General features: G+C 39.9%; 2 protein-coding genes across 2 annotated transcripts in view; both read left to right on the top strand.

Annotated features, from left to right (window-relative positions):
* The window catches only part of Fhit (fragile histidine triad diadenosine triphosphatase), a 1394727-nt gene that overhangs the window by 125903 nt on the left and 1244253 nt on the right, over nucleotides 1–24571 (top strand). The window lies entirely within an intron of this gene.
* Nucleotides 22028–22518, top strand: LOC126513014 (60S ribosomal protein L26-like). The gene has a single exon (XM_050161107.1). It carries the CDS (start codon nucleotides 22046–22048, stop codon nucleotides 22481–22483), a length of 438 nt encoding a protein of 145 aa, XP_050017064.1. The 5' UTR covers nucleotides 22028–22045; the 3' UTR covers nucleotides 22484–22518.

Raw genomic sequence — 24571 nt, 5'->3', positions numbered from 1 at the left:
CAGAGAGTTACTTCTATTATTTGGCCAGTTTCATGACTTCAGGTAGCTTGGCAGACAGGTTCCCTGGCCTGTTTAGAAGCTCATCTTGGTCTCAGAGAGAAATGTTTCACTGTTGGTTTTGGAATTTATGGATTGCCTTATTTTTGCATTTTGTCTTGTTAAAATGTGTTGATACAGGCTCAGAAGCTAAGAACACTTTCTGTGCTTGCAAAGGACCAGGGTTCAATTCCCAGCAGTCACACACTCTTCCAGGGGATCCTATACAGTCTTCTGACTTGTGCAGTACTAGGCTTACACATGATGTGCACACGCACATATACATTTATTCATATAAATAAATCTTAAAAAGTTAAACCAAAACAGGATGTATTGGTATATCTTTTTCTCTGGACTGTGCTTTGTACTAGTATGTAAACCAGATAGACCTGTTCTCTAAATGGTGTGAATGTACAATTTAGGAGCTGTTTCCTTTTGAATGTATCATGACATTGTTAAGAACAAGATTAGTAAATGGCTTCTTTCTATGTTCATGAAACCCAGGAAATAAATCAGCATGGGGACTGGAGTCATGATTCTCTTTTTCTCCAAATATTAATAATAATGTTAATACTAATTTTAAAAGTAGGCTTAGAATTTATACATGAGATGTGGTTACTATGGCTATGGGGACATGGGTGCAACAAGGTAAGTATCAATTTGTATATGAGAACACAGACAATGAGACTTAAAGTATCTTCCCAAAGTCCAACAGTTCATAGAGCAGGTGTCATGATTTGAACCCAGAAAGTTGTGTGGCAGCTACTACCATCTTCCCTGATAAACAACATCACTATCGTCCTTCAATAGGACATCTCATACCTGCCGAGGGGTTATGTTTGGCATCAAGACTAAAAACTAAATTACTCATTTATGTAATTAGTAACACTTGACTTTATGTGCCCAAGATATCTGATATGCACATGAATATTATTTCAGTTAAGTAAAACCGTGTTTACAAAAGCTAAAGCCCACCCTCCCATATGGAATGCATACCATTTTCATGGTTACACCCTCCTATGTCTGACGCATATCTTTTTGATGGTTATATCTCATCACTGAAAAAAAGAGAGCTCCGTAATCAGTTCTGAGCAAAATAATAGATGATTGGTCAAAATAAAGCCAAAAGCACACAAGAAGATGGGAACAGAGTATGTTGATGAGTTATTGGATTGGATTTTTGTTCTTAATAGAAAGACTGGGTTTTGACCATGAGATCAAGACAAAACTCTTGGAACCAGATGTTGTTGGACCTTGAGTTGTAAGCTTAGGGTTCTATACTATTACAAACAATGAAGAGTCATTCTAGGTGGAAGTCCACAGCCTCTTCATCCCAAAGTTTCTAGGTGCTAGGATAGGACAGACGCCAATGTGTGCTCCAGCCTTTGGTGGGACTATCAAGTCCACTGGTTCCTGGAGAGAGGCATGACTTCTGAGTGAAACAAAAATTTCAATAAAAGCCGCGTTTTAAAGCTTTGCATTGACATGAAGGGAATCGATGCCCAGATAACCAGGTTCCAAAGCAGGCTTATTCTACTCACAACTGACTGTATCATGCTTAAGAAGAAGGTGATGGGGACAGGAACCACTTAGTGATCATTTTCCTTCTCTCTAAATGTTAGATTCAATACCAGACACTTACAAAAGTTATTTCCTCTATGAGTGAAAAGAGGTTGTGATTGCATGGTCTGGCCCATGACTAACAGAACTGATATTGTCAAGCACAGACATCTGGCTGCCATTAGCCACACAAGAACAAATGGTGATAGTAAGCACCGTTATAAATAGCATCTTAGTGTGTGTCAGGCAGCGCTCACACTTGTCCGTTTATTTCCCCCTTACATTCTCTATAAGCCAGATATGAAAACATTTGTTGCTAAGTTCTAATTGGTTGAGAATTCTACTTTTCTCCTGGCATCCTTTGGGATACTAAACATTCGGTTTCAACAGGAATAATAAAGTTGATGCAATGTAGGGAATGGAAAGAGAGTAATGGAAAGATTGCACCTGGGTTCAAAGCTTTTCCAGTGGGCTTAGCACCCACCCACTAGCATTTATTCTTCAGCGAGTTCTTCCCTCAGTAGTAGCAGAAGAGTCTTGTTTTCCTTCTCACTCATTCCTCTACAGAATAATCATTGCTCTGGCTTGTTCTCTGGTTCTTCTGATGCAAAGGACTGTCTGGCCTAGAGAGACCTGGTGCAACTGTTGCAAACACTATGTATCAGCAATGCAACTTGGGGTATTGCTTGACTTCTATATGCTTAACTTATCTACCAAATGTTTTTAAAATGGCTCCTGCAATAGTGTTCGTGTTAAAACTGGGGTTATGGCAGTACACTAATGTACACATGGTCCAGGTTCTTGCAGTCTTTGAACTTTACAGCTTGAGACATAATTGTCAAAAGATAAATGAGTTTGGCATGAGCTTAGTCGTGGAAGGGACTTGGTGTTGTGGGCTCATAGAATGGGGAAATGACCAAGGCTTTGTCTACATGGTTGTTAGCCAATGAGTGAAAACCTTCGGCTTGGCACTTTGTGTAGCCCCATTGCTTAACAATATTATCTATTGCTATTATATGTCTAATTTCTCAAAAAATTATAGATGCAAATATGCTTAGTGGAAACTAATTAATAATGTTGACTCTCACAAGTGTTTGGATTTTATATTGATACATCAATTTCTTTGACTTTATTTTACTTAGAAAGAAATGTAGGCATTATGGTAATTCAAAGCGTTGTTTAAATAGAGGCGATTAAAGGCCAAGGGGGTAAAGTCATGTACTGCTCTGTGCCTGATGACCAGAGTTCCATCCCACAATGTGTGCCCCACAAATCCACAAATTGTCCTCTGATCTCCACACTCAATCCATAGCATTCTCCACTCCTAAATATAGAAACACAACAATAAAGATTTCAATGTTCACGGATAGGCTGTTTATGCCACAGTATATGGCCACACACCTATGTGTACTTGGGCATCACTGATTGGCCTTGGGATTATTAATAACAACAATAGCAACAAAGTGGGATATAGATTTGGGATGGATGTGATGTAGAAGGCACTAGGGAGAGTTAGAAGAAGGTTGTGGTGAATGAATGTGGTCATTATACTTTGTGTAAATGTATGACACCTTCAAATAATAAAAAAGTATTTATTTACAAAAGGGCCATAAGACAGACATATCTTTCCATGATCATTTCGTGCCAAGATAAATTAAAACAGAAGCAACTCAAAGCCAGTGCCTTCGGGGGATTGTTTGTTTGGTAAATTCTGATTCATAGTCTCATTAACGCCTCATCAACCTCTTGACCATTAGTCTGGGCAGGTAGCTCGGCACGGGAATCTTCATTCCCTGGCTGCTGAGATTGGGTTGTCCTAACGATGATTAGTCTAAGTGTCCTGGTAACCGCTAGTCCCTGAATGCGAAGCACTGTGCATATCCAAACAAATCCTCATCACTTTCGGCCTGTGTGCAATTTAGCTGCAAGAGCTTTCATATCTCACAGTATTTGATCGTCCTACTTAATTAGGAACTGCTTTCAAACCAAGCCAGCTGATGGCCATAATGACTGAAGTGAACATGTTTGCCCTCAGAAGGAGAGAAAATGAAAATTTTCTAGGAGTTGTTGGGTAACAGAGACAGGGACCGAGCATTGTCTTAGGGAGGTTGTCATCTCAATTCTGACTCCAGAACTGCTCTACGCTTTAGGACAAGAGTCGGGCCACACAAGTAGGGGCCAAGGTGAGGACCAGGATGTTAAAGATAGATCTTCCTACCATTTTCCATTGCTGGACTTTCTCTTATCCTCAAGCAGATATATATATGATGGAAAAGAAAGACATTGAGGCAATTCTGGTAGCATGCTAATCATATCCTTGAATCAAAATGAACTGCTGGAATCCCACAGTGCTCTCTGTCAGGTTATGTGGTATATACTATGGTGAAGGGTATGGCCTTTGAAGCCAGATGGCGGAATCTCGATTCTTCCACTTGCTCACTGTGATCTAGGAGTAACTTCTTTGAGCCTGCATTTCCTAATCTGTCAAAAGGAAACTATAGGTGCAGCCACCTCAAAAGCCATTTGAGAATTAAATGAGCTCCAAATGCCATGCAGACGCTGGCAGGTGCTAAGTGATGAGTGACCGCTGGCTCCTGTGTGGGTTCTGTGGACTCAATTTCTGACTTTTCCTGACAAGAACTCGTCCCTAAGCTGAGACTGTCCAGACTGAAATTTGGCTATAAAGAGTAGGAAGATTCTTTCTCCCTTGGACATCATAAGGTTTCAATAAGTAATAGTTCTGGCTGTGCTGGCATTACTTAAGGCAGCCATTGCTGATGTGGGCAGACAGGGAGCAGGCAGTGGATAGCAGTAGTTAACGTGGTGGCTTTGGGGGTTAGAAATGCTCTTTCAAGCTGCCTTGCTTTAGAATGTGCACCATTATATCTCTCATCCCTACCATAGTCATGGCAGTTGGGAAGATGGGAAGATGAGTTTTGTTTAATTTTATGTTTGAATCTTCCTTCACGTATTATCATCTTTGTATATTTAACACATGCACACTGGTGCCCGTAATGGTCCACATTTTCTGCTTATCCTAGTGAACCAGAGCCAAGCTCCCTGTCTACACAGTCCTGACTCAGATGATTCAAATACATGTTGAGATTTGAAGGGACTAGGTAAGGTTGGTATTAAGAGTGATAAATATTCCATATATGAAAAAGTAGCAGTGACAAATGGCACCAATGGTCATATGGCTGGTAAATTGCAGATACCAGTCTCAACCTCCAAATCCCAAGTTCTTGCTGCTGGACGCTAGGATTCGCCTCCCTGAATATGGAGTTTGGAACGAGTGCCAGCGATAGCCTGGTGCAGCCATCCATTTCACAGATAGTGCTGAGGTTTAAGTGGATGAATGATCCGCTTCAGGACAGCTCTGCTTAAGGCTAGCTATCAGTTCTGACACGGAAACCTTTTGACAGCATGCTAAATCCTTGGATATCTACAGCTTATTCTATAGCAATGTAATAATTGCATTTAAATAAACCTCAGGTGTCACTGATTGACTGTAAAATGTTTGTTTCTGGGGACTTAGTTAAAGGCCACTAGAGAGGTTTAGGCTGGAAATCAGTGCTGCTTACCCTCCAACCCCTGCTCCAGCAAGGATTTAAGAAATAAGTATACTGTACTGCAGCTATACAACCTAAATGCCACCGAACAAATTTAGCATTTGATAACATCCAGAGTTCTTCCCAGAGCAAAAGACTTTCACTTTCGTCCAGCACTATCTTTATGTGTTTAGACCTTGATCGCCTGCTGTTACAGGAGGCTGAGCCCAACCCACCCAAGCAGAGTGCTTGAATTTTGAAATGCTGAGACATCTTCCTTCGCGATGCGCTGCCTGGTCCCACTGATGACTGAGGTTTTATCAGAGCGGTTGACGTGCCAGGTTTGGGCCGAACCCTGTTCTAGGCACAGAGATAAACAGAACAGACCGTGACCTTAAGCAGATGGGGTTATGTATTGTAGGGGTGAAAGGAAATTTCCCCTCTACTGTCTGAAGGTTCATTGACTGAATTCTATGAAATTGATGTTAGACGACTGAACAGGAGAAAAGATAAACAAGTTTAAAACATGTGCATGTGTGGTGGGGAGCACTCAAAACTACAAGGTTTGAGGAAAGGTCAGAATTTGAAGCTTATATCTGGTTCTAAGCTGCAGAATAAAATAGGGGTTGGGAGGTCTATAGGATGATGGCAACAGGTTATGGGAGGCTGACCTGTTTTGTTATGCAGAGAAATTTTCAGGTATCAGCCCTCAAAGGGATAGGGGGTAGGCTCTGTCAGATCCTCTCAGGGGGAGGTGGGCATGGACTCTTATTCTTTTTGTGTAATACGAGCTAATTCTCTCCGGAGAGAGAGTTAATGAAAATTACTTTCCACTGTCGGAACTGCTTTCAGTCAGCTAAGGTAAATTGAGAAAGTCCTTCCCCATGTTTATGGGAGAGAGCAGAGATAAACAGGAAGTCAGGCAGAGCGTGTGTGTGTGTGTGTTTTACTTCAAAGTACTCAGCATGCCAAAGTGTCAAACTTTAGGCATTATTATCTCTACCCCAACATCTTCTGTCAATAATGTTTAAGGAAAGAAAGAAGGAACAAGAAAGGAACAGAAAGGAATGAAGGGTAGAGATGGAGGAGTTAAGTCAGGTTGTGCCAGGGTCTCAAAGGATTATCAAAGGTGAAACTCAGAGGTGGGGAACTAGAGTTGAGGTCCGTGTTATTCTAGATTAAGTGATCTAGGGACTTTGTTACAGGTGGAGTTGGAGTTCTAAAGCAGCCTATGGTTTCTTGACGAAGTCTCCCAGCTAGAGGGAACAGAAGTGTGAAAGGCTCTTAAAGCTTCTTGAAGTTTTTAGTCGTGGCTTGATAGGGGAGGTTCTGGTAAAGCTGAGAAGTTCTTGGGTTCTGTTAATGTTTTGGAGGCTGGGCTGAAGGGATTTATTGCTGGACTACAAGGTGTTTGTCCTAAACATTGGAGACCACAAATGGTATGTGTAGGCAGTATGGTTTATGGACTCAGATATAAGATTGTGTAGAAGAGAAGAGAACATTGTGGGAACTTATTCCTTCATGCACAGGCTGTACGCTCAGATCTGAAAGTGGGTGGTACGCAAAAGGCAGTCCCCCACTACAGTGCACATCCAGGCCCTCCCACACTTACAGCAACTCTTTATAAGATGTGGACTTGGGAGAGATACATCATTTACTCCCCAGTATGATTTTGAAGGAGTTCCTACTTTCTTAGCTATGTTAAAGCCATATATTTCTTATGGTAACTTTACTCACTGACATGTACGCCTAAGAAGACCATGCTGAAAATCTACATGAAGTTGCTTTTAGGTTTAGTAAGAAAAGGAAAACTTGACATCAGCTACCCCAGGGTCGTGGAGAGGCATAGCATATGTGCCTAGTGTTGCTGGCTTCCCCTGAAGTTCTCTCATCCTCAGTGCTCTCGTGCAGGCCCTCACACACCCACACTTCAACCCCTATACACACAACTGTTATGTGCACAGTTGTTCAAATCTTCCCTTCATGCAGGTGGTGGAAATATCTTTTCTTTCATTTTTATGTGTCCCATTTGCCTCTGAAATCACACCAAGGAGAACATAGGCCCAAAGATGAGATTGTACTATCTAAAGGTGTGATGCTATGTTCAAATAGTTTGGGACCTAAGTCCTGTACCATAACGAGTAATGCCTTTGCCTGCCATAATATACTTTTTCTGTGGCATTTGTCACAGTCAAACCTTCTGTTATTAAAATTCACTTATTATATGCACTCTTTCATATCACCAGAATGTAAGCCAAAGGGCAGGGAATTTCTGTTATTCAGTGGCATTTCTCTGTGCTCACTAGTATATGTAAATAAATATTGAATGAATAATCACAAAAGAATTACACTCTAGAGCTAAAGTCCATGGTATTTTGAGGTAGCAGCCCCTTTTACAGAAACCTCCTGTGATAATAGAAACCATATTATTAGTAAGTAAAACAACAGTAAAAATAGTAATAGACATTTCTTAAAAGAAGACATACAAATGGCCTGCACATTCTTTAAAGAAGCTTAACATCATTAGCCATTGCAGAGATGCAAACTAAAACCAGACTTAGGAGCCAGGAGAAGATGGTAGCTTCCTCTGTGGGACCCTACAAAAGTGAAGTGTGGGAGAAAAGGCAAACAGATCATTCACAGAGAAAGAACTGTGGGAATCCCAGGAATGCCAGGGCAGCTGAGGAGTGTGGGGGAACAGAGTCAACACAAGAGAAGACATCTCCAGAAGACATCAAGAATCATAGGAAAGACCAGAGTTAAGTTCAGCTGTCTCTTCAACACCCACACACAGCAGGCAGGATTTCTTCTTCCTCCTCTCCCCTCTTTTCTCCTCCCCTCCCCTCTCTTCCCCCCTTCTCTTCTCCCCTTCCCTACCCTCATTTCTTCTCCTCTCTTCTTTTCCTCCCCTCCCTTCTTCCCTTCCTCCCTCTTTCCCTTTCTCATTTCCTCCCTTACCCTTTCCCTCCTTCCCTTTTCCCATTTTGATTCCCCCTTTACTTTTTACTATACTACTAGGAAAAGAAAAAGATTCTAATTTTGTTTGACATTTTCTCCCTTTTTTTTATCTTTTATACATTTAATAGTAATTCGACTTTATCTTACAGGATTTTTATTTCTTTTTGTGAGAATAAGCTAACATATTTTGGTTTTGATTCTCTCTCTTTGCATTTGTCTAATTTTGGTTACAAATTTTTTCATTATTGGATTTTTCTCGATCCTTTGCCATTTTCTTTTCTCTCCATCCCTCTTTTCTTTTAATTGATTTTGTTTCTCCTCTCTCTCCCTCACTTCTGACTCCTCACTCTCTACTATCTTTACATTTATGCAAACAATAATTATTACCATGACCTATTCTATAAGAGTTTCGCTATTTCCTAGTTAATGATCATTGGTGGTAAACTGTGGGGGTTCTCAGTTGATTTTAAGAATGTTTGTAGAATGTGTAAGCTTCGTTGTTGTTGCTACTGCACAAGCTTGCTGTATCTCTGAGTATTGCTAGTAATTCAGTTCAAGAGTATACCATTCAAGAACATAATCTTCAAGTAAAACCGGAAGTTTATCCAAACCCAGAGATGTACAGTTTATAGCACAGAAGTACACGAGACAGGAAGAGTTAAGTATCATAACGCTACAAGCTCAAAGACATTGAAATGTGTAAATTGCCAAATGAATTGAATTGTCAGTTTACCAATAAAAATGATTAATGATCTCAAAGAGGATAAGAGAAGAAGGTGACTGAAATGAATTAATATAGACCTGGAAGAGGAAATAGAGCAATATAAAAGCAAAATTAGCAAAGTGATTGAGAAGATCAGCAATTTGGTGGAACAGTCACTCAGAAAATTGAAATAAAAAGAATTAAAATTTCAATAAAGCAAATAAAAAGCACAGTGGGAATGTATCACAAACAGACTTGACCAAGCAAAAGAAATTATATCAGCTATTGAGGAGGTGGATGAAATACTGCATTCAACCACCAATAATTAAAACCAAAACCAAAACAAGAATAACAAAACCAGCCATGATTATAGCATCCAAGATCTCAGATATGATGAATAGATTAAACCTAAGCACTGTGTAGAACAAGCTGAAATAAAGGTATTGATAATGTATTTAATGAAGTGATAGTGGAAAATTCCCAAAATCTAGAGAAAGACTTGGACATCTAAACATAAAAGGGATTTAGGGCTCATATGACTTGAGAAGACCCTGTCTGTGACACATTATATTCAATATGTTCAAAAATACAAGGCAAAGAAACAATTGGTAAAATTGGTAAGAGAAAAACATTAACTCACATTCAAAGGCAAACATACCAAAAAGAAAGAAAGAAAGAAAGGAAGGAAGAAAGAAAGGAAGGAAGGATGGAAGAAAGAGAAAGAAAAAGAACTAAAACAGATTTCTCATCAGCAACCCAAAAAATCAGGAAAGTATGGATGGCCGATTTAAAGCACTGAGGGTAAATAACTGTCAAGCAAGATTGCGATCTTCAGCGAAGCTATATTTTATAACTGATGGAGAAATAGGAGAGTTCAAGATAAATACAAACTAAGGCACCTCATGACCACTAAGCCAGTATTGCAGAAGATATATAAAGGAATGCTGTACACAGAGGATTTTAAAAAAAAGACATTCTCAACTACAAGAGCACAGAGGTAATAAATTTCATGCAAGAAAACAATAAACAATGGTCTATGCAGGACTGAATCGTGTCCAGTATAGTAAACTGTCAACCCCCTAAATTCCAGTGGGTTGGAGAGAGAAAAAGGATACAGCCAAGTGTGGTGGTGTACACATGTTCCAGCACTTGGGAGGCAGAGGCAGAAGGCTCACCAGAAGTTCAAGTTCAGATTGGAACATAGTAAGTTATAGACACACCAGCAGATAGGGAAACTCCCTCTCTCTCACTCTCTCTCTTTCCTCTCAGAAAAAAAAAATCAAACAACAAATGATCCAACCATACTGGAGAAACAGCCAAGACCATTGTAGGAACCGAAACCTCACTGAAGAAGAGCCTTAATTGTGGATGATTTCAGCTCACCAGTAAGATGAAGATTTGCTGGCTGGATTAAACCACAAGATCCAACTATTTGTTGTCTCAAGAAAAACACACCTCACTGGCAAAGACACTTATAGACTTAGTGTCAATGTATGGAAGTCAATTTGCTGAGCAAATGGGAGCTGACAATAGGTTTATGTAGCTATTGTGGCATCTGATAAAGTAGACAAATAGAACTGCACCTTAGGTAGACGAGATGACTAAGACCATCACATATAAATGGAGAATCCCTCAAGAGGATATAACTCTGGTAAGGATATCTGCACCTAAAATTGGGGTTCCCAGTTTCATAAAAGAAACACCAACAAGAATTTAAAAGGTCAGCAAATTCTCAAATAACCAAATAATACATCTAGTCATAACAGATGATAGTAAGAAGACAGGAGGTCTAGAAAGGGATCTAGCAAGAGGAGCAAAGGGGAGATAGTGGGCAGTGGGGATGAATGTATGCCAAGTGTGGTGACCTATAAAACTGTCATGATGAACCATACTTCTCTGTATGCTAACAACCACCGCCTCAAAATTAAAAATCTCACTCCTTTGGGATTGTCCATTTCTAAAAGATAACATGTGCTTCCATGCAGACAGAGAACAGGCAGCCTTTGAAAACTGTGGAGGCTGCAGCCTTTATGGAAACCAGTGTAGAGGCTCCTCAAAAGGCTAAAGGCAGAATTATGATAGAAGTTAGCAATACCATAACCACACAACCAAATGAGTTGACATCAGTATGTTACATGCCCATGGTTACTGCAATGTTATTCATGAAATCCAACATGTGTCTCCTGAAAGAAAGCACATGGAAAATATTAAATTTATGTCTCATTAATATGTATATATGCATATGTAATAGAACATTATTACATTATTTGTCATTAAAAATAAGGAAAATTATAATGTATCAATGATCAGATTTGAAAGAACATAGAAGAAAATATAAGCATGTGAGAATGATCTCACTTATGTATGGAATCTGAAAAAGTTCAGTTCAGAGAAACAGACAGTGTAATGAAGGTTATCATAGGTAGGAGGGGCAAGGAGGCAGCAGCTAGAGAGGTACTGATCCAAGCATACAACATTAGATGAGAGACATTAATAAGATCCATTATGTCACCTGGATACTACAATTAGTTATGATGCATTGTATTTAGAGTTGCTGTAAGTGTAGATTTGACATATGTTTTAGAGAAGGCAAAGAGTTAGGGTTTCTGAGGGAGAAGGCAGATTCTCACAGCAGCGTCAATCTTTGGGACACATCTCAGCAAGCAATCTTCAACCTCCTTGTTAAATGTTGCTGCTTAATTAAAATGAGTCAGAAGAGCCTCTGAGCTGGTCACATGTGTGGAAGGTAAAATGATGACAGTAAACACCATCAGTTGTGCATTCCTAGTCTGAAGCTAATGCTCAGTAAGCAGAAGTTGTGTAATAGGCATGCTTAGCTATCTCCTGTTTCAACACCCATCCTGACCAAAGTTCAGACCAACAATAATGGGATGTTCTTAATTATTCCTTCCTCATTTGGTCCCAGGAGGTGAAATACCATCACACCATCCTGGGCAGAACACGATAAAACCAATAAAATCTATAGTGGACAAAAACTCTAGCCACCTGGCTCTTTGTTCTTTCTGTATTCTTCTCTCTTCTGAGCAGAGGGAGCATCATTTGCCTGTTGCCATTGTGTCAAACCAAAGGTTGTTGGAATTCTGCAAGGGTACTGCATACTTGGTTCATGGTTTGGCTTTTTTTTTTAACTGCTAATTTTTAGTGAGAGACAAATACTTTTCCCACACAGACAAGTGTTTTCCAAAATGTGTTGACATGTTCATTATGAAGATTCCAAGTACTTGTGAGAGTAGTGGAGAGGTGCAGGACCTTGATGCTAGATAGATAGAGTGATGGTGGGAATTGGGGTGCTGATGCCAAGCTTTGCTGCAGCAAACAGGGTGCTGATGCCAAGCTTCACTGAATAGCAAGTCCACACCACTTTTATTACTGTTCTTAAATATTTTCCTGTAAAGTAATTCGTATCTTTTTACGTAAATTAACTTGTTAAAACAATTTGTAGATTGCAACAATGAATAGAATAGCATTGATGTTTATCAAAAAAGGAAAACTGACAGTATACAGTGAAAAGAAAATGATACTATTTATGTTTTTAAACTAAAGAATAAGAATTAAGGGCTGGAGAGATGGCTCAGTGGTTAAGAGCACTGACTGCTCTTCCAGAGGTCCTGAGTTCAATTCCCAGCAACCACATGGTGGCTCACACCATCTGTAATGAGATCTGGTGCCCTCTTCTGGCCTGCAGACATATATGCAGGCAGAATACAGTATACACAATAAATAAATATTTAAAAAAAAAGAATAAGAATTAATAGTAAAGGACTGGAGATAGACTACCAGAACAGAGTATTTAACTAGCATGCATGAGACTCTTGGTTCAGTCCTGTACACCATGAAAAATAAAACAATCAAGGACAAGGGATATAACTCAGTTTGCAAAACACTTCCAATGCAGGCATGAGGACCAGAGTTTTATTTCTAGAATTCATGGTAACAACAATATTTAAAATTAAGATATAGTGGTACACACTTGTAAACCTAGCTCTGGGCAGGCAGAGATATCAGATCCCTAGTGCTCACTGGTCAGCCAGTCCAGCCTAATCTGTGGGTTCCAGACCAATGTGATAACCTGCTACAAAAAAGAGAAAAGAAAATAAAAGAAAAGAAAAAAAATAATATGTAGGTGGAGGCTGCTAGTTCATTTCAAAGACCCCAGAAGGATATACTATTACCTAAGTAAACAGGAAGTACATTGTAAACAACTTCCAAAACTTTAGAATTGACAGACATCTCACTGCCTAGACAGTCACCCAAAGTTCTTCTGTAACATTGGGGCATCTATCTTCAGCCTACAGCCCATAGTATCTGACAGACTTTCCCATGACACAGGAAATTTGAAGATCTTTTTTTGCCTTGTAATAGCAAAGCTCATTAATTGTTTTCTTCTGTGTTCTTCAGAATGTCTGGTAGACTTTTTTATGAGGTAGGAATCCTGAAGGCCTGTCTCACCTTTAGGCAAGTTCAACAGACATTTTTCTTTGGGTCCTGCATGTCCAGTTCATACAGCATGCAACATACCATCAAGCAGTCTAGACAAGAACAGTTTGTTGCAAAAATGGCTAATGAACTCCATAAGGAGCCTCTTTGATGCCCATCAAATTAGATTGGTGCTGCTAGGAGCAGATGAATCTCATTGTCATGAAAAAGTCCTAAGTTCTTAAAACACTTTAATTGCCATATTCTGTTAGTCTTTGAAAACTTTGAAGAATACCTATCCACCTGTACTTCCAAGTATATCTTTGTACAAACTAACATGTTTAACTATTATAAATGACTATCTATTAATCTGTATTTCTTAACTATATATTACATTTTCAAATGAGGTGCACAAACACAATACCTTAAATAAGAGCACAAACACATATAGCAAAATTCATCTTTAATTTGTATCAATAGACCAAGATTCATAAATGCAAAGTATTCATCTCTATAGCATATCCCCCTTTAAATATAAGGAAACATTTATAAACAATCATTTGGGAAATTTGAGCACTGATCTCTAGACTACTTCTTGCTGGTTGTGGGTGCTATTAGTCAGGTCTGTAATGGGGTATCCTGTGTGTTATGTCCATCTCAGCCAACATTCCTGAAGCTGTCATGGATATTGAACCATCTGGGCCATTGCTTCAGGCAGTCTTGCCTGATCAAACCATATTAGCTGGTAAAAAATCTATAGCTTTCTATCCTCTGTGCAAACAAAAGCAGAACCTCTTTTCCAAAGCAATATACCTTTAGACCCAAATTTTGAAGTCAAGATACCTTTAAAATATATATGTTGGCTTAGCTTAGCAGGCCATACAATGAAATGTCTCTCTGTACTTAGCTCATCACAGTCAAAAAATTCAAAGAAAACACAATAACATGCATGATCCAGACATTCTGTGTACATTCCATCTTCCCCTGACTTATTTTTCTTACTTTTTTACTTTTTCTAGAAGCTTGATATTTATGTTATTATCTTAACTCCTTTAATCCATGACTATCTGTACTCTTATATTATAACTGTTTATACTCTTTTTCCCCTCTCTCTCAAGCCTACATACATTTATTCAATACTGCAACTCATTTAGAGGTCTTTTTTATTTGAACTTTTCTTTATTGCATGCATATCTGTAATAATTTTTTGACTAGGAGTGCTTTTTTTTCTTTTAAGTGCTAAGTGGGTGTGGCTGGGACCAACTCCAGGCCCTGCCTGTTTACTCTGCCCAGTCCAACATGGTGGAGGCATGTTCACTGCTTCTGAGAGCCATGAACACCACCCCAGCTCCAAGGTCACAGTGCGTCTATGTTACCATTAAACAATTTGTGATGCACTGCTCACATCAGGGTCCATGGTTCAAGCCCTATGTTGTGTGCTATTCTGTACGTGGAAGTTGCTCATTCATTTCCCAGCCTCCTAGTCCAAAAATAATCACATAGAAACTGTATTAATCAAAACACTGCTACGCTTCTTATTAACTAACTATTACATCTTAAATTAACCCATTTCTATTATTTTGTATTTTATCCCAGGGCTCGTGGTTTATTGGTAAGGTTCCGGCTTGGTGACTTGTGTTTTTCTCCTTCTGCAGCTACATGGCATTTCCCTGACTCTGCCTTCGTTCCTCTTCTATCTGCTTGGAATTCACCTTACTCTATTCTGCCCTGCCATAGGCCTAAGCAGCTTTATTCATTAACCAATAAAAGCAACACATATACAGAAGGACTTCCCACAATAATAAAAATCCAAAAAATCAAAACCCAAACCAGAAAACAAGGTGTATGACATCTGAGCAACAGTACTTGCTCGCATCTCTTGTGCCTAGATTCTTTCCTAGTTCCTCTCTGTCCCTTAAGTCCCACCTGTTCTCCTGCCTAGCTATTTGCCATTCGGCTCTTTACAATACATCTTTACAGTGTACAAATATCCTGCAAGTTATTATTATTACTATTAGTTAAAATTATGTGTCTGTGTGTCAATATGCCCATAATTGAGTGCAGGTGTCCCCAGTGGCTAGAGGTGAAAGATACCCCTGGAGTTAGTGTTGCAGACAGTAGTCAGCCACTTGATGTGGGTGCTGGGAATTAAACGGGGGTCTTCTGGAAAAGCAGTAAGTACTCTTGATTGATGAGCCATCTCTCAAGGGCTGACAATTTAACCCTGTAGTGGTGGTTAGTGGTCCCCCAATTACAGGGATCTGGAGGAAGCACCAAACTAGGCTGCCCATTTCTATTTGCTTTGGAGCAGTGTGCTTGCTGGATGTTCCCTTTGGAGGAGAAAAGTTAAAAGATTAGTGTCATCCAGTGCTTCTGTTTTTCCTACTTCCCTTTCTTTAAACTTTTAGTTTAGGTGTGCACTGTGCCATTTTCCAAAAAACATGACACCCAAGCAAGTCTGAGCCTCAAAAGAACAAGTGCCATCCACCACCACTCCCCAGCGTGCTTTGAATCCTGACTCAATGCCCAAGAGATGGAAGCAGCCGAGAACCCAGGTTCCCTTAACACTGGATAGGTGTCCATCTCTACTGCATTGAGGCATGTTCACTGCCCGTGTGGGAGGAGCACTATGTCAACATATTCCCCACCACTCTCTTTCCTGCATCACCCCAGCTTGGCATTGCTTTAAACAAGTATGGTACCCTAAATTCCATCTTTGCCCAGCTGATCCCGGGTCTTCTCTCACAGGTCACTAGAAAGTTCCTTTGTGCAAAGTGGGTCCTGAGGAGCAGTGACCTTGGCATATTTGAGGTTGTGGCAGGATCTTTCTGCCTCTGTCACACAGTCAATTAGAATTTGTAAGGTGGAGGCATTATATTAGTGCACAGGCAGATGGTGAAATGTTGCTGAATCCTTCTGTGCGTGCTTTACCTTTCTTGGGCGGTATTTCAGGGGCTTCTTTACAAATTGCAGTATATTTGTAAAGATTTAAAGCCCTGAGGGTTGGCGACGAGAAGCTCTTGGTTATGAGCACATCTCCTTTGTCAGTCAGCCTTGCAAAGGGCACTCAGGTTAATACTGACTTTGCCCTGCACACACATGAACACAGTGAAGTGCTATACTAACTTTATCCTGTGTGTGTGTGCGCGCACACACACACACACACACACACACACACTCACTAAAGTGCCGTACTGACTTCACCCTGTACACATGCACATGAAGCGACTGCTTTGCACACACACAAGCAAGTAAAGTGCTGTTTCTTCAGTGGCATTTTCAAATAAGAGGCCCTTGGAAGACCGTTTTTTATATGGTCCTGGGAAGAAGCAATGGACACTGAGGTGGGGGAGAGAAGTTTGTGTAGACTTACCTTAGGAAGGTGATGGAGAATTCCTTTCCCAGAATTCCAAAGGGCTACTTCAAAGGAGAGACAGACATCCAGGTTGGTCTGTCCTTGTTGAGCAGATGTACTGCTTGAGAGGTGAGCTTAGATTCATGTGCACTAATGAACAAGCAAGCAATGACTGTGTTTATGCAGCAAAGGGTTCCAGAGTAGGAAGTTTCAATGAGACTTTCATGTGTGACAGTTTGTGGCCAGTCACACCTGTTCCTCTCATTCACTTTGGCATATAGCGTAGGTTTCATTACTCAGGGTGTGCCTCAGGACCAGTGAGTCTCCTGACTGAGCCGGTAGGAGATAGAAGGATGGGTAAATTCTTGCAATTCTTCATAATAGCACTTGTTATGTCCAGTTAGAGAAAGCCGGAGCCATTTACTACAAGCTGGACAAGAAATCCATCCTCATAATTCCCATCCTTATGAGTATGCACTGTGCGCTGGACACTGTGCTACACCCTTACTGATATTGTCTCAGCTTATTGTTGTAAGAGCCCTCTAGGTCAGTGGTTCTCAACCTGTGGGTCGGGACCCATTGGGTTGAATGACCCTTTCACAGGGGTTACCTAAGACCACTGGAAGCACACAAATATTTACATATGATTCATAACAGTAGCAGAATTACAGTTTTGAGGCAGCAATGAAAACAATGTAATGGTTGAGGGTCACCACAGCATGAGGAACTGTATGGACAGGTCTCAGCGTGAGGAAGGCTGGGAACCACCAGTCTAGGCAGATTCCTTGAACATTTTACTTCACAGATGGGATATAAAAAGGGGCCATCAGAATTTATCGAAGGCTGCATGGCCAACTGTGTGCAGCAAAAGTCAAGTGCATACTGCAAGCTCTGTGTTCCCTTTCTGACTTCTCTTTCCCGGTGCTGGAGATGCAAATCTCAAGCTTTGTGAGGCTGGGAAAATGCTCTTCTCCTGAGCCCATAGATGGAGTTCATAACTACTCCCAGGTACTTCAACTTTATACTCATCTGTCCTGAAATCCTATGTCTTGGTTACTACTGCATATTGAAAACAAAGTAACTCATTGGTCTTTAACGATTTTGCACTATCACCAAAGAAATATATACACCAACAACACTGCGTGATCATATATGTATTCATATGTGTGTAAGTATCTACAGCCATCCCTACAGATGGGCATGAACTTCTATAGATGTGTTTTATTTAAGAGGTTTTGAGCATCTCAGACTGATAAGGGTTGTCTTGCAGTAAAGATTAATTTGAATTTAAAATCTGAGTGTTGTCTTTTGGCGAGCAGCTAAAGCATCCTTCCAAATATAGATATTTCCCGTGAAGTGCAGTAAGATATAAAACTTAACTATCTGTTTACCATATAATACGAACGGCAACTACTTGTGGTCCACGCACAGGTGCACACCTAGTGCCTTAAGATAGAGGGCGACCATGATGATGGATGGTGATTCTGTGTCCACATGCAAATGAGAACCTTGGGGCTTAGGGGGCTTATTCAAGAGATACTGGGTGTCAGTCGAATTCTGCAGCTGCAGCTGTGATTTCCTCTCCAGCTCTGGCTCCAAGTGCTCTTCTTTCTCCAAGTCTGTTACAGGTTCTGCATTCATGGCATCAGCCTCTCCCCACTCCAGTCTTCTTCTTCTCTCTCTCTTCCCCCCCACTTTGGTATTACTAGAATTTTGACTCAAAGTGGACTCAATCATTTGCCAATTAATAATGTGCTTTGGGTGGAGCTGGGGTTTTCTCGGCCCTGCGTGATTCTAAGACCCAGGGCTTTATGAGACATATTTTCACTGAACCCTGTAGATTTTCAGACTCCAAATTATCAGCCTATGTGTGTTTCATTATTTGGGATTTGTTCAGCTAGTAAGTTGGAAGAAAATATTAATGGAATTATATGTCATATAGTGCATTACTATTTATCATTATTCTTACATCATTGCTTTTTACTGTTAATCCTTTCTCATTGAGGCAGTCAACAAAATTTATCAAAACAAAATCTTGCATTTAACTCTAATCTCTGAGCATAATTATCATCCTTACTGAACATTACTGAATGTTAAAAGTAAAATATATTTTTTACACGACTCCAACTATTTACTCAAGTCATCTTCAAGTAACTTTTTCAGTGGATGCTTTTTATTTTTTATAGCACAAACCATACTAAATAACCATAACAACAAGGACTTTTCTGTAAATTCTATCATAAAGCTTTCAACAACATAATTTCTTTATTACAAGGAGCAAATTTTTATAAAAATGGTGCACAAATACTTTAGAACAGCAGGACTGCTAATTTTCTCAAAATAGTTTCAATAACAACTTAAAATTGTAACATTAACGGTCTAATTAGCAATGAAAGAGACTGGTGGAGAGAGGAGAGGGTGCAGCCCCCATGACACTTGATCTAGTTGGTTCTCCGGCTTGCAACAACAAATGGCAATGATGGTCATGGTTGGTACCCACGCATGCTTAGCTCTGCCCTTCCCTTCTGTACAGTTAAGATCTGGATTTTCCTCAGGCTACTGCTTTCCCTACACTGCTGTAGCAATATTGGGACTGTTAATCAATTTATTCTCCTCTCGCTAAGAAGTGATGTGTGATCTAAACAAGCCTCATTTTACTGTCTCCTTTGCCTCTTCCTTCCAGGAATCTGAATCTCAAATACATCGACTCAGGGATGAGAAATTGTTGCAAATGATTCTTCTTGATTGCAGAACCTCCTTCATTTCTGGGTTCTGATTTCTGATGCCTATGGCTTGTTTTGTACACACCAGGCAATTCCCTTTTATCTTTCCTTAAAGTTCAAGAGAATGATTTATGTTACTTGTCCTTTAAATGACATTGCCTGATGAGGGCAGTGGATGGTTTATGAGAAGCAGGATGATAAGCATAATAAGAGCTAACATTTATTAATTATCTAATTTTATCTTATGATGTAGATTTTTAATATGGATATCAATTTTACACATCAAGAACATGAGACTTAGAAGAGAACATGTTTTGCCTGTGGTTATGCAAAGGCAAACCCAGGATTTTGCTATCTCAGAACCCCATGCACTATTCTGCAATGTGGACAGGAGGCTCCTGGTGTACACACTCTTACTTGGCCATTCTTTGACTTAATGAGTTGATTCTTAACCTCAAGAGTAGGGTCATTTCTCTTCTCTCTGTTCCATGATGAACAACAAGCTGAGAAAGGTGAGTATTTTTCTTCCTTGTCTTCATGTGGTGAATTAGAATAATTATTGTTAGTTAGGAGATGTGAACGAAATGTCTTTATCAACCACCAAGTTAAATGGAGTTTTTCTTTTTAAACCGCACAATGCCATCTTGACAGCTTGTGAGTGGCAGAAAGAGAAGTGTTTTCCATGGGATGCAAATGCAGATGTTGCAAGATTTCTAAAGCATAAATAGCAGGATTTAAAAAAACTCTGGAGTTTCTACAGAGTGATGTCATTGGTGCCCTTTATTCCTTTGTTTCCTGACAATGAAGGCACTTAGTACCTTCACAGTTTTTGTATGACTTTAATACAGAGAGACAAAGAGAATGATAAACCCATAGACTAGCTGCCACCGCTGACTCTTAGATACCAGTAGCTCTCACCTTCAAGACTTATTTTGATTTATCATTAAATGATCTTGGATCTAATCCTAAATGTATATGTTCTATTTTTTCTTATCATGGCTATTGTCTCTGTATTTTCAATCCTTGTCTTTTTATCTTCACAGACACACATGTATGTGTGCAAATACCTGCATGTTCAGATCACACTCATGCAAATGTTTCCTCCTGAATGCAAGAGTGTAATGGGATTTATGCGTTCATCAAAGGCCAGTGGTGTTTGGCATTCAGCTGCTGAACTAGGTATTGAATGTAGCTCAATGATTATAAAGCAAAGTTCTCCCCTTATCATTGATCAAGTCCCTGAGAGACAAAGACTCCATTCAAGTTCTGGATCATTTGAGATCATCCCTGTGAAGGCAGAAGCTTGGGGGAAAACCCCACTGAGGTTTGCTTCCCTCTACACAGACAGTTGAAATAAGCTTCAAAGGAACACAAGACAGCTTAGATAGCAACACTTGACCCCGAACACGGGATCTTGAAGTCTTAAGAACAATGGCAAGCATGTGCAAAGAACTTACTGCGTGACATTGCCTTTCAGACTTGTTGGCTTATTTCATCCGTATAACATGCTAACAGGGGTGTTTGCATAAATACAGCTTCCATTGCAGATGAGAGAACTGAGGCCTCAAAATATCAAGTAATGTCCGAAGGAACCAAAGCTAACTCTGTGCAGTCCTTTGACTTTGATTAGTCTAATCCTCATTCCTAAAGTGAAAGGCTGACCTGATTATTAATATTTTGTAACCACCACACACACAAAAAAAACATGGAAAACTACATCACTGCATCATAATTTGATGTTTCCAATGTGATCAGTCATTTTGACAAAGAGAAAAGGCATCATTTTAGAATTGAAGTCATATATATAGAAAGTCATATATATATGTGTGTGTGTGTATATATATATATATATATATATAAAATTTAACCTTATAAATTCCTCAAAATTTTGTCTTTTTTTTTTTCATTTCACCACACACAGACAAGGAAATTCTGTTGAATGTTGGAACTACTCCGTTAAGTTGCTTTTAGGAACCACTAATTTCTTCTATTCTTCATCCATCCCATGTTACTTCTGTAACTCTCTCTCTAGAGAGAGAATATTTGATATCTAGGTATTTTCAGACAAATGATCTTAGAGTCTAAACGTAAGTCCAGCTTACCTTTGGAGAGCACGATGAGGAGCTCTTAATCCACGAGGTCTTTCTCTTTGTGACTTTTATCATTGGCTGTGCAGGGATAGTAGGGTGGAATAGAGCAAGGCTCGGACCGTATTTGCAGTGAATCTGGGAACTGATCATCATTGTCCGATCCTCCTGCCTTTATCACCTCTTGCCCAGGCTTGAAGTCACACCCACCTTTAGGCAGTCCTTTTTATGATGTCCTGGTTATATGTTTTAAAACATGTTATTGTTTTTGAACAGTGATGAGATATGCATGGAACATAATGTGCAGTTCACTGTTTTAACAAATTAAGCATTAAGGCAACACTGAAGCACCAAGTAGATTCACATTGTTGAATAAATCTCACTGTCACCTCTCTACAGAACTATTTTATGTTCCTCAATCAAATCCTTTGTCTATAAAGCCATCGTAATGTTCCCTTCCTGGACTTTGTGGAAATCATTCTACTTTCTGCTCCTATGAATTTGACAGTTGTGGCAACCTCACCTAAGTAGATTACTACAATATGGCTGGCTAATTTTATATAGCATGGCTTTGGGGCTTGTTGTTATAGAATATCATTTTAAGATGTGTTATATTCGGCTGGATCGCAGCCGCCAAAATGAAGTTCAATCCGTTTGTGACTTCTGACCGGAGCAAGAACCGCAAACGGCATTTCAATGCACCTTCTCACATTCGGAGGAAGATCATGTCTTCCCCACTTTCCAAAGAGCTGAGACAGAAGTACAATGTTCGCTCGATGCTCATTCGAAAGGATGACGAAGTTCAGGTTGTCCGGGGACACTACAAAGGCCAGCAGATTGGCAAAGTGGTCCAAGTGTACAGGAAGAAATACGTCATTTACATTGAACGGGTGCAGCGAGAAAAGGCTAATGGCACAACTGTTCACGTGGGCATCCACCCCAGCAAGGTTGTGATCACCAGGCTAAAGCTGGACAAAGACCGAAAGAAGATCCTGGAAAGGAAAGCCAAGTCTCGGCAAGTAGGAAAGGAGAAGGGCAAATACAAGGAAGAAACGATTGAGAAGATGCAGGAGTAGGGGCGCCTCATACAGTTTCCATTAAAGACTGCTTGAGTAAAAAAAAAAAAAAAAAAAAAAAGATGTGTTATATTCATTTATGCTGTGGAGCATTTTGTTTAATGATGGAAAGATGTGTTGCATTCTTTTATGTTGCAATTGTTTAACTCCGTGAAGCTGTGTTGCTATGTCTGTCAATAACACTTGAGTGGTCTAATAAAGAGCTGAATGGCCAATAGTAAGACAGGAGAAATGATAGGCGGGGCTGACAGGCAGAGAGAATAAATAGACAAGGCTGGCCTTGAACTCACAGAGTTCTGCCTGCCTCTGCCTCACGAGAGCTGGAATTAAACGTGTGTGCCACTAAAGCTCAGCCAATCTAGTATTGTTTTGAGGGTATCCAGGATACCTATAACCAACAACCATGGGGAGGTTTTTTACAACTGACACAAGGCTTTTTATTTGGTAATCAATGTAAACATAATCCCCTATTAGGGTATTTACAATTAAACACACACAATACACACACACACACACAAAAGCAAAGCTTATAAAATAGTAAATTTCTGTATGACTTTTTCAAACATCCTTAGTATTAGAGTGTTAGTTAACTTCCCCATTCCCTGCCCCTCTACCTCACTTTTTTAAAATCCCTCTTCCCACTTAAAACTTCTCTATTATCACCTGTGTAGAGTTTCTTTTAAGGCTGAATGTATAGATGTATCATAATTTGTTTACTTACTCTCTGCTGATTGACATTTGGTTTGCTTAAATATGTGCTTTTGATAAGGTACACTCCTATCAAAGTCCATCTCACAGTGCCGGTCAGAGTCATATCCAATGCTTTCAGGGTGATCTGCTATTCACGATAGCAGAGTTTTCTAAATTGAAAGTGTACAGTGGGCAGTGGACACGTGAGAGATGGACGCGTTGCTGGGATGGAGGGCAGTCATTGCCTGCCTCTAGCTACTGGGATCATATATCTCCCAGGGAGGTTCTGAGATACCTTTGACAGGTGGAAGTATAGGGAAAGGATTCCCTATAGGAGACATCAAAGCACAGGGTGTATAAAAGAGCCTACTCTGTGGGTTGTCGTTGGGTTACTTGTTATAATGGTGCCCAGTGCCAATCCTTGTCATACCTGTTGCCCTCATCTGTGTCTATGGTCATTGAACCTTCCTTTTCTGAAATCATGTGTTTGTCTCTTAGAGGTGTGAATTTGGCCTTTCTCTTATTGAGAATAGTGGGTCTAATAACCAATAATTTTTTTTTTTAGTTTTAAATGTGGTGGTTGATGAACTATGAAACCTTGTAATCCAGGCTGCTGTCTTCATTTTAAATGTAGTTCTGGAATCTAAAGGTAAATGCTAGGAACATAAATCTTGCACATGTGTATTAAAGACTATAGGAAGAAAAGTGATGGTGATAATGGTAAGTGTTCACAGGGTACTCGTGATGTGGAAACAAGCTGTTATAGCTGTTGCCTCATTTAAGTTCATAACAACATAATGTAGGCACAGATTAAAAGTGTTATCACTATTTTAGATAAGCAAGCTGGGTATGACTGAAAAATGTGAACTAACTTCCAAAGGTCACTTGAGTAGACAACTGAGTAGGGTATAAAGCCACTGGTCCAACTCAAGAGTCTTTTTCACCATTCTGTCTTCCTACCCATGTCGGGTTTCTTAACATTGAATATAATTTTCTCACTCCTGAAAAAACATGTCAGAAGTACAGATCCTATTTACAATCTATGAAGAAGATAATCCTTCAGCTGCAGGCCAGGGGAACGTGTATTGATGCCAGGTGGGGAACATTTACTGGAATCATCCACTCTTGCTAGCTTCTGTCTCTTGCCCTGTTGATAACATTCCCCCGTGTCTCTGGGTCTCCGCCATTCCACACACAGGCAATACTTCTCAGATGACAGCTCCTTTCCAGTTCCCATCCCAGCTTCACGTTCATCTCCTGGATATCTTTCCCCAGGTGCTGCAATTCAAGACCCTTTAGAGGAAGATTCATTCCTGATGGTTAGGTCTGTACTCCGTTTTGGTATGATAAATTCGTGTGCCACAGCAATAAGAGGAATTTCGAAATGATAGATTGCAA

This window comes from Alexandromys fortis, unplaced genomic scaffold, assembly GCF_014885135.2.
Source record: "Alexandromys fortis isolate MF-2015 unplaced genomic scaffold, M_Fortis_MF-2015_v1.1 scaffold_123, whole genome shotgun sequence".
Lineage (NCBI taxonomy): Eukaryota > Metazoa > Chordata > Mammalia > Rodentia > Cricetidae > Alexandromys > Alexandromys fortis.
This window is presented reverse-complemented; position numbering and strand designations above follow the sequence as displayed.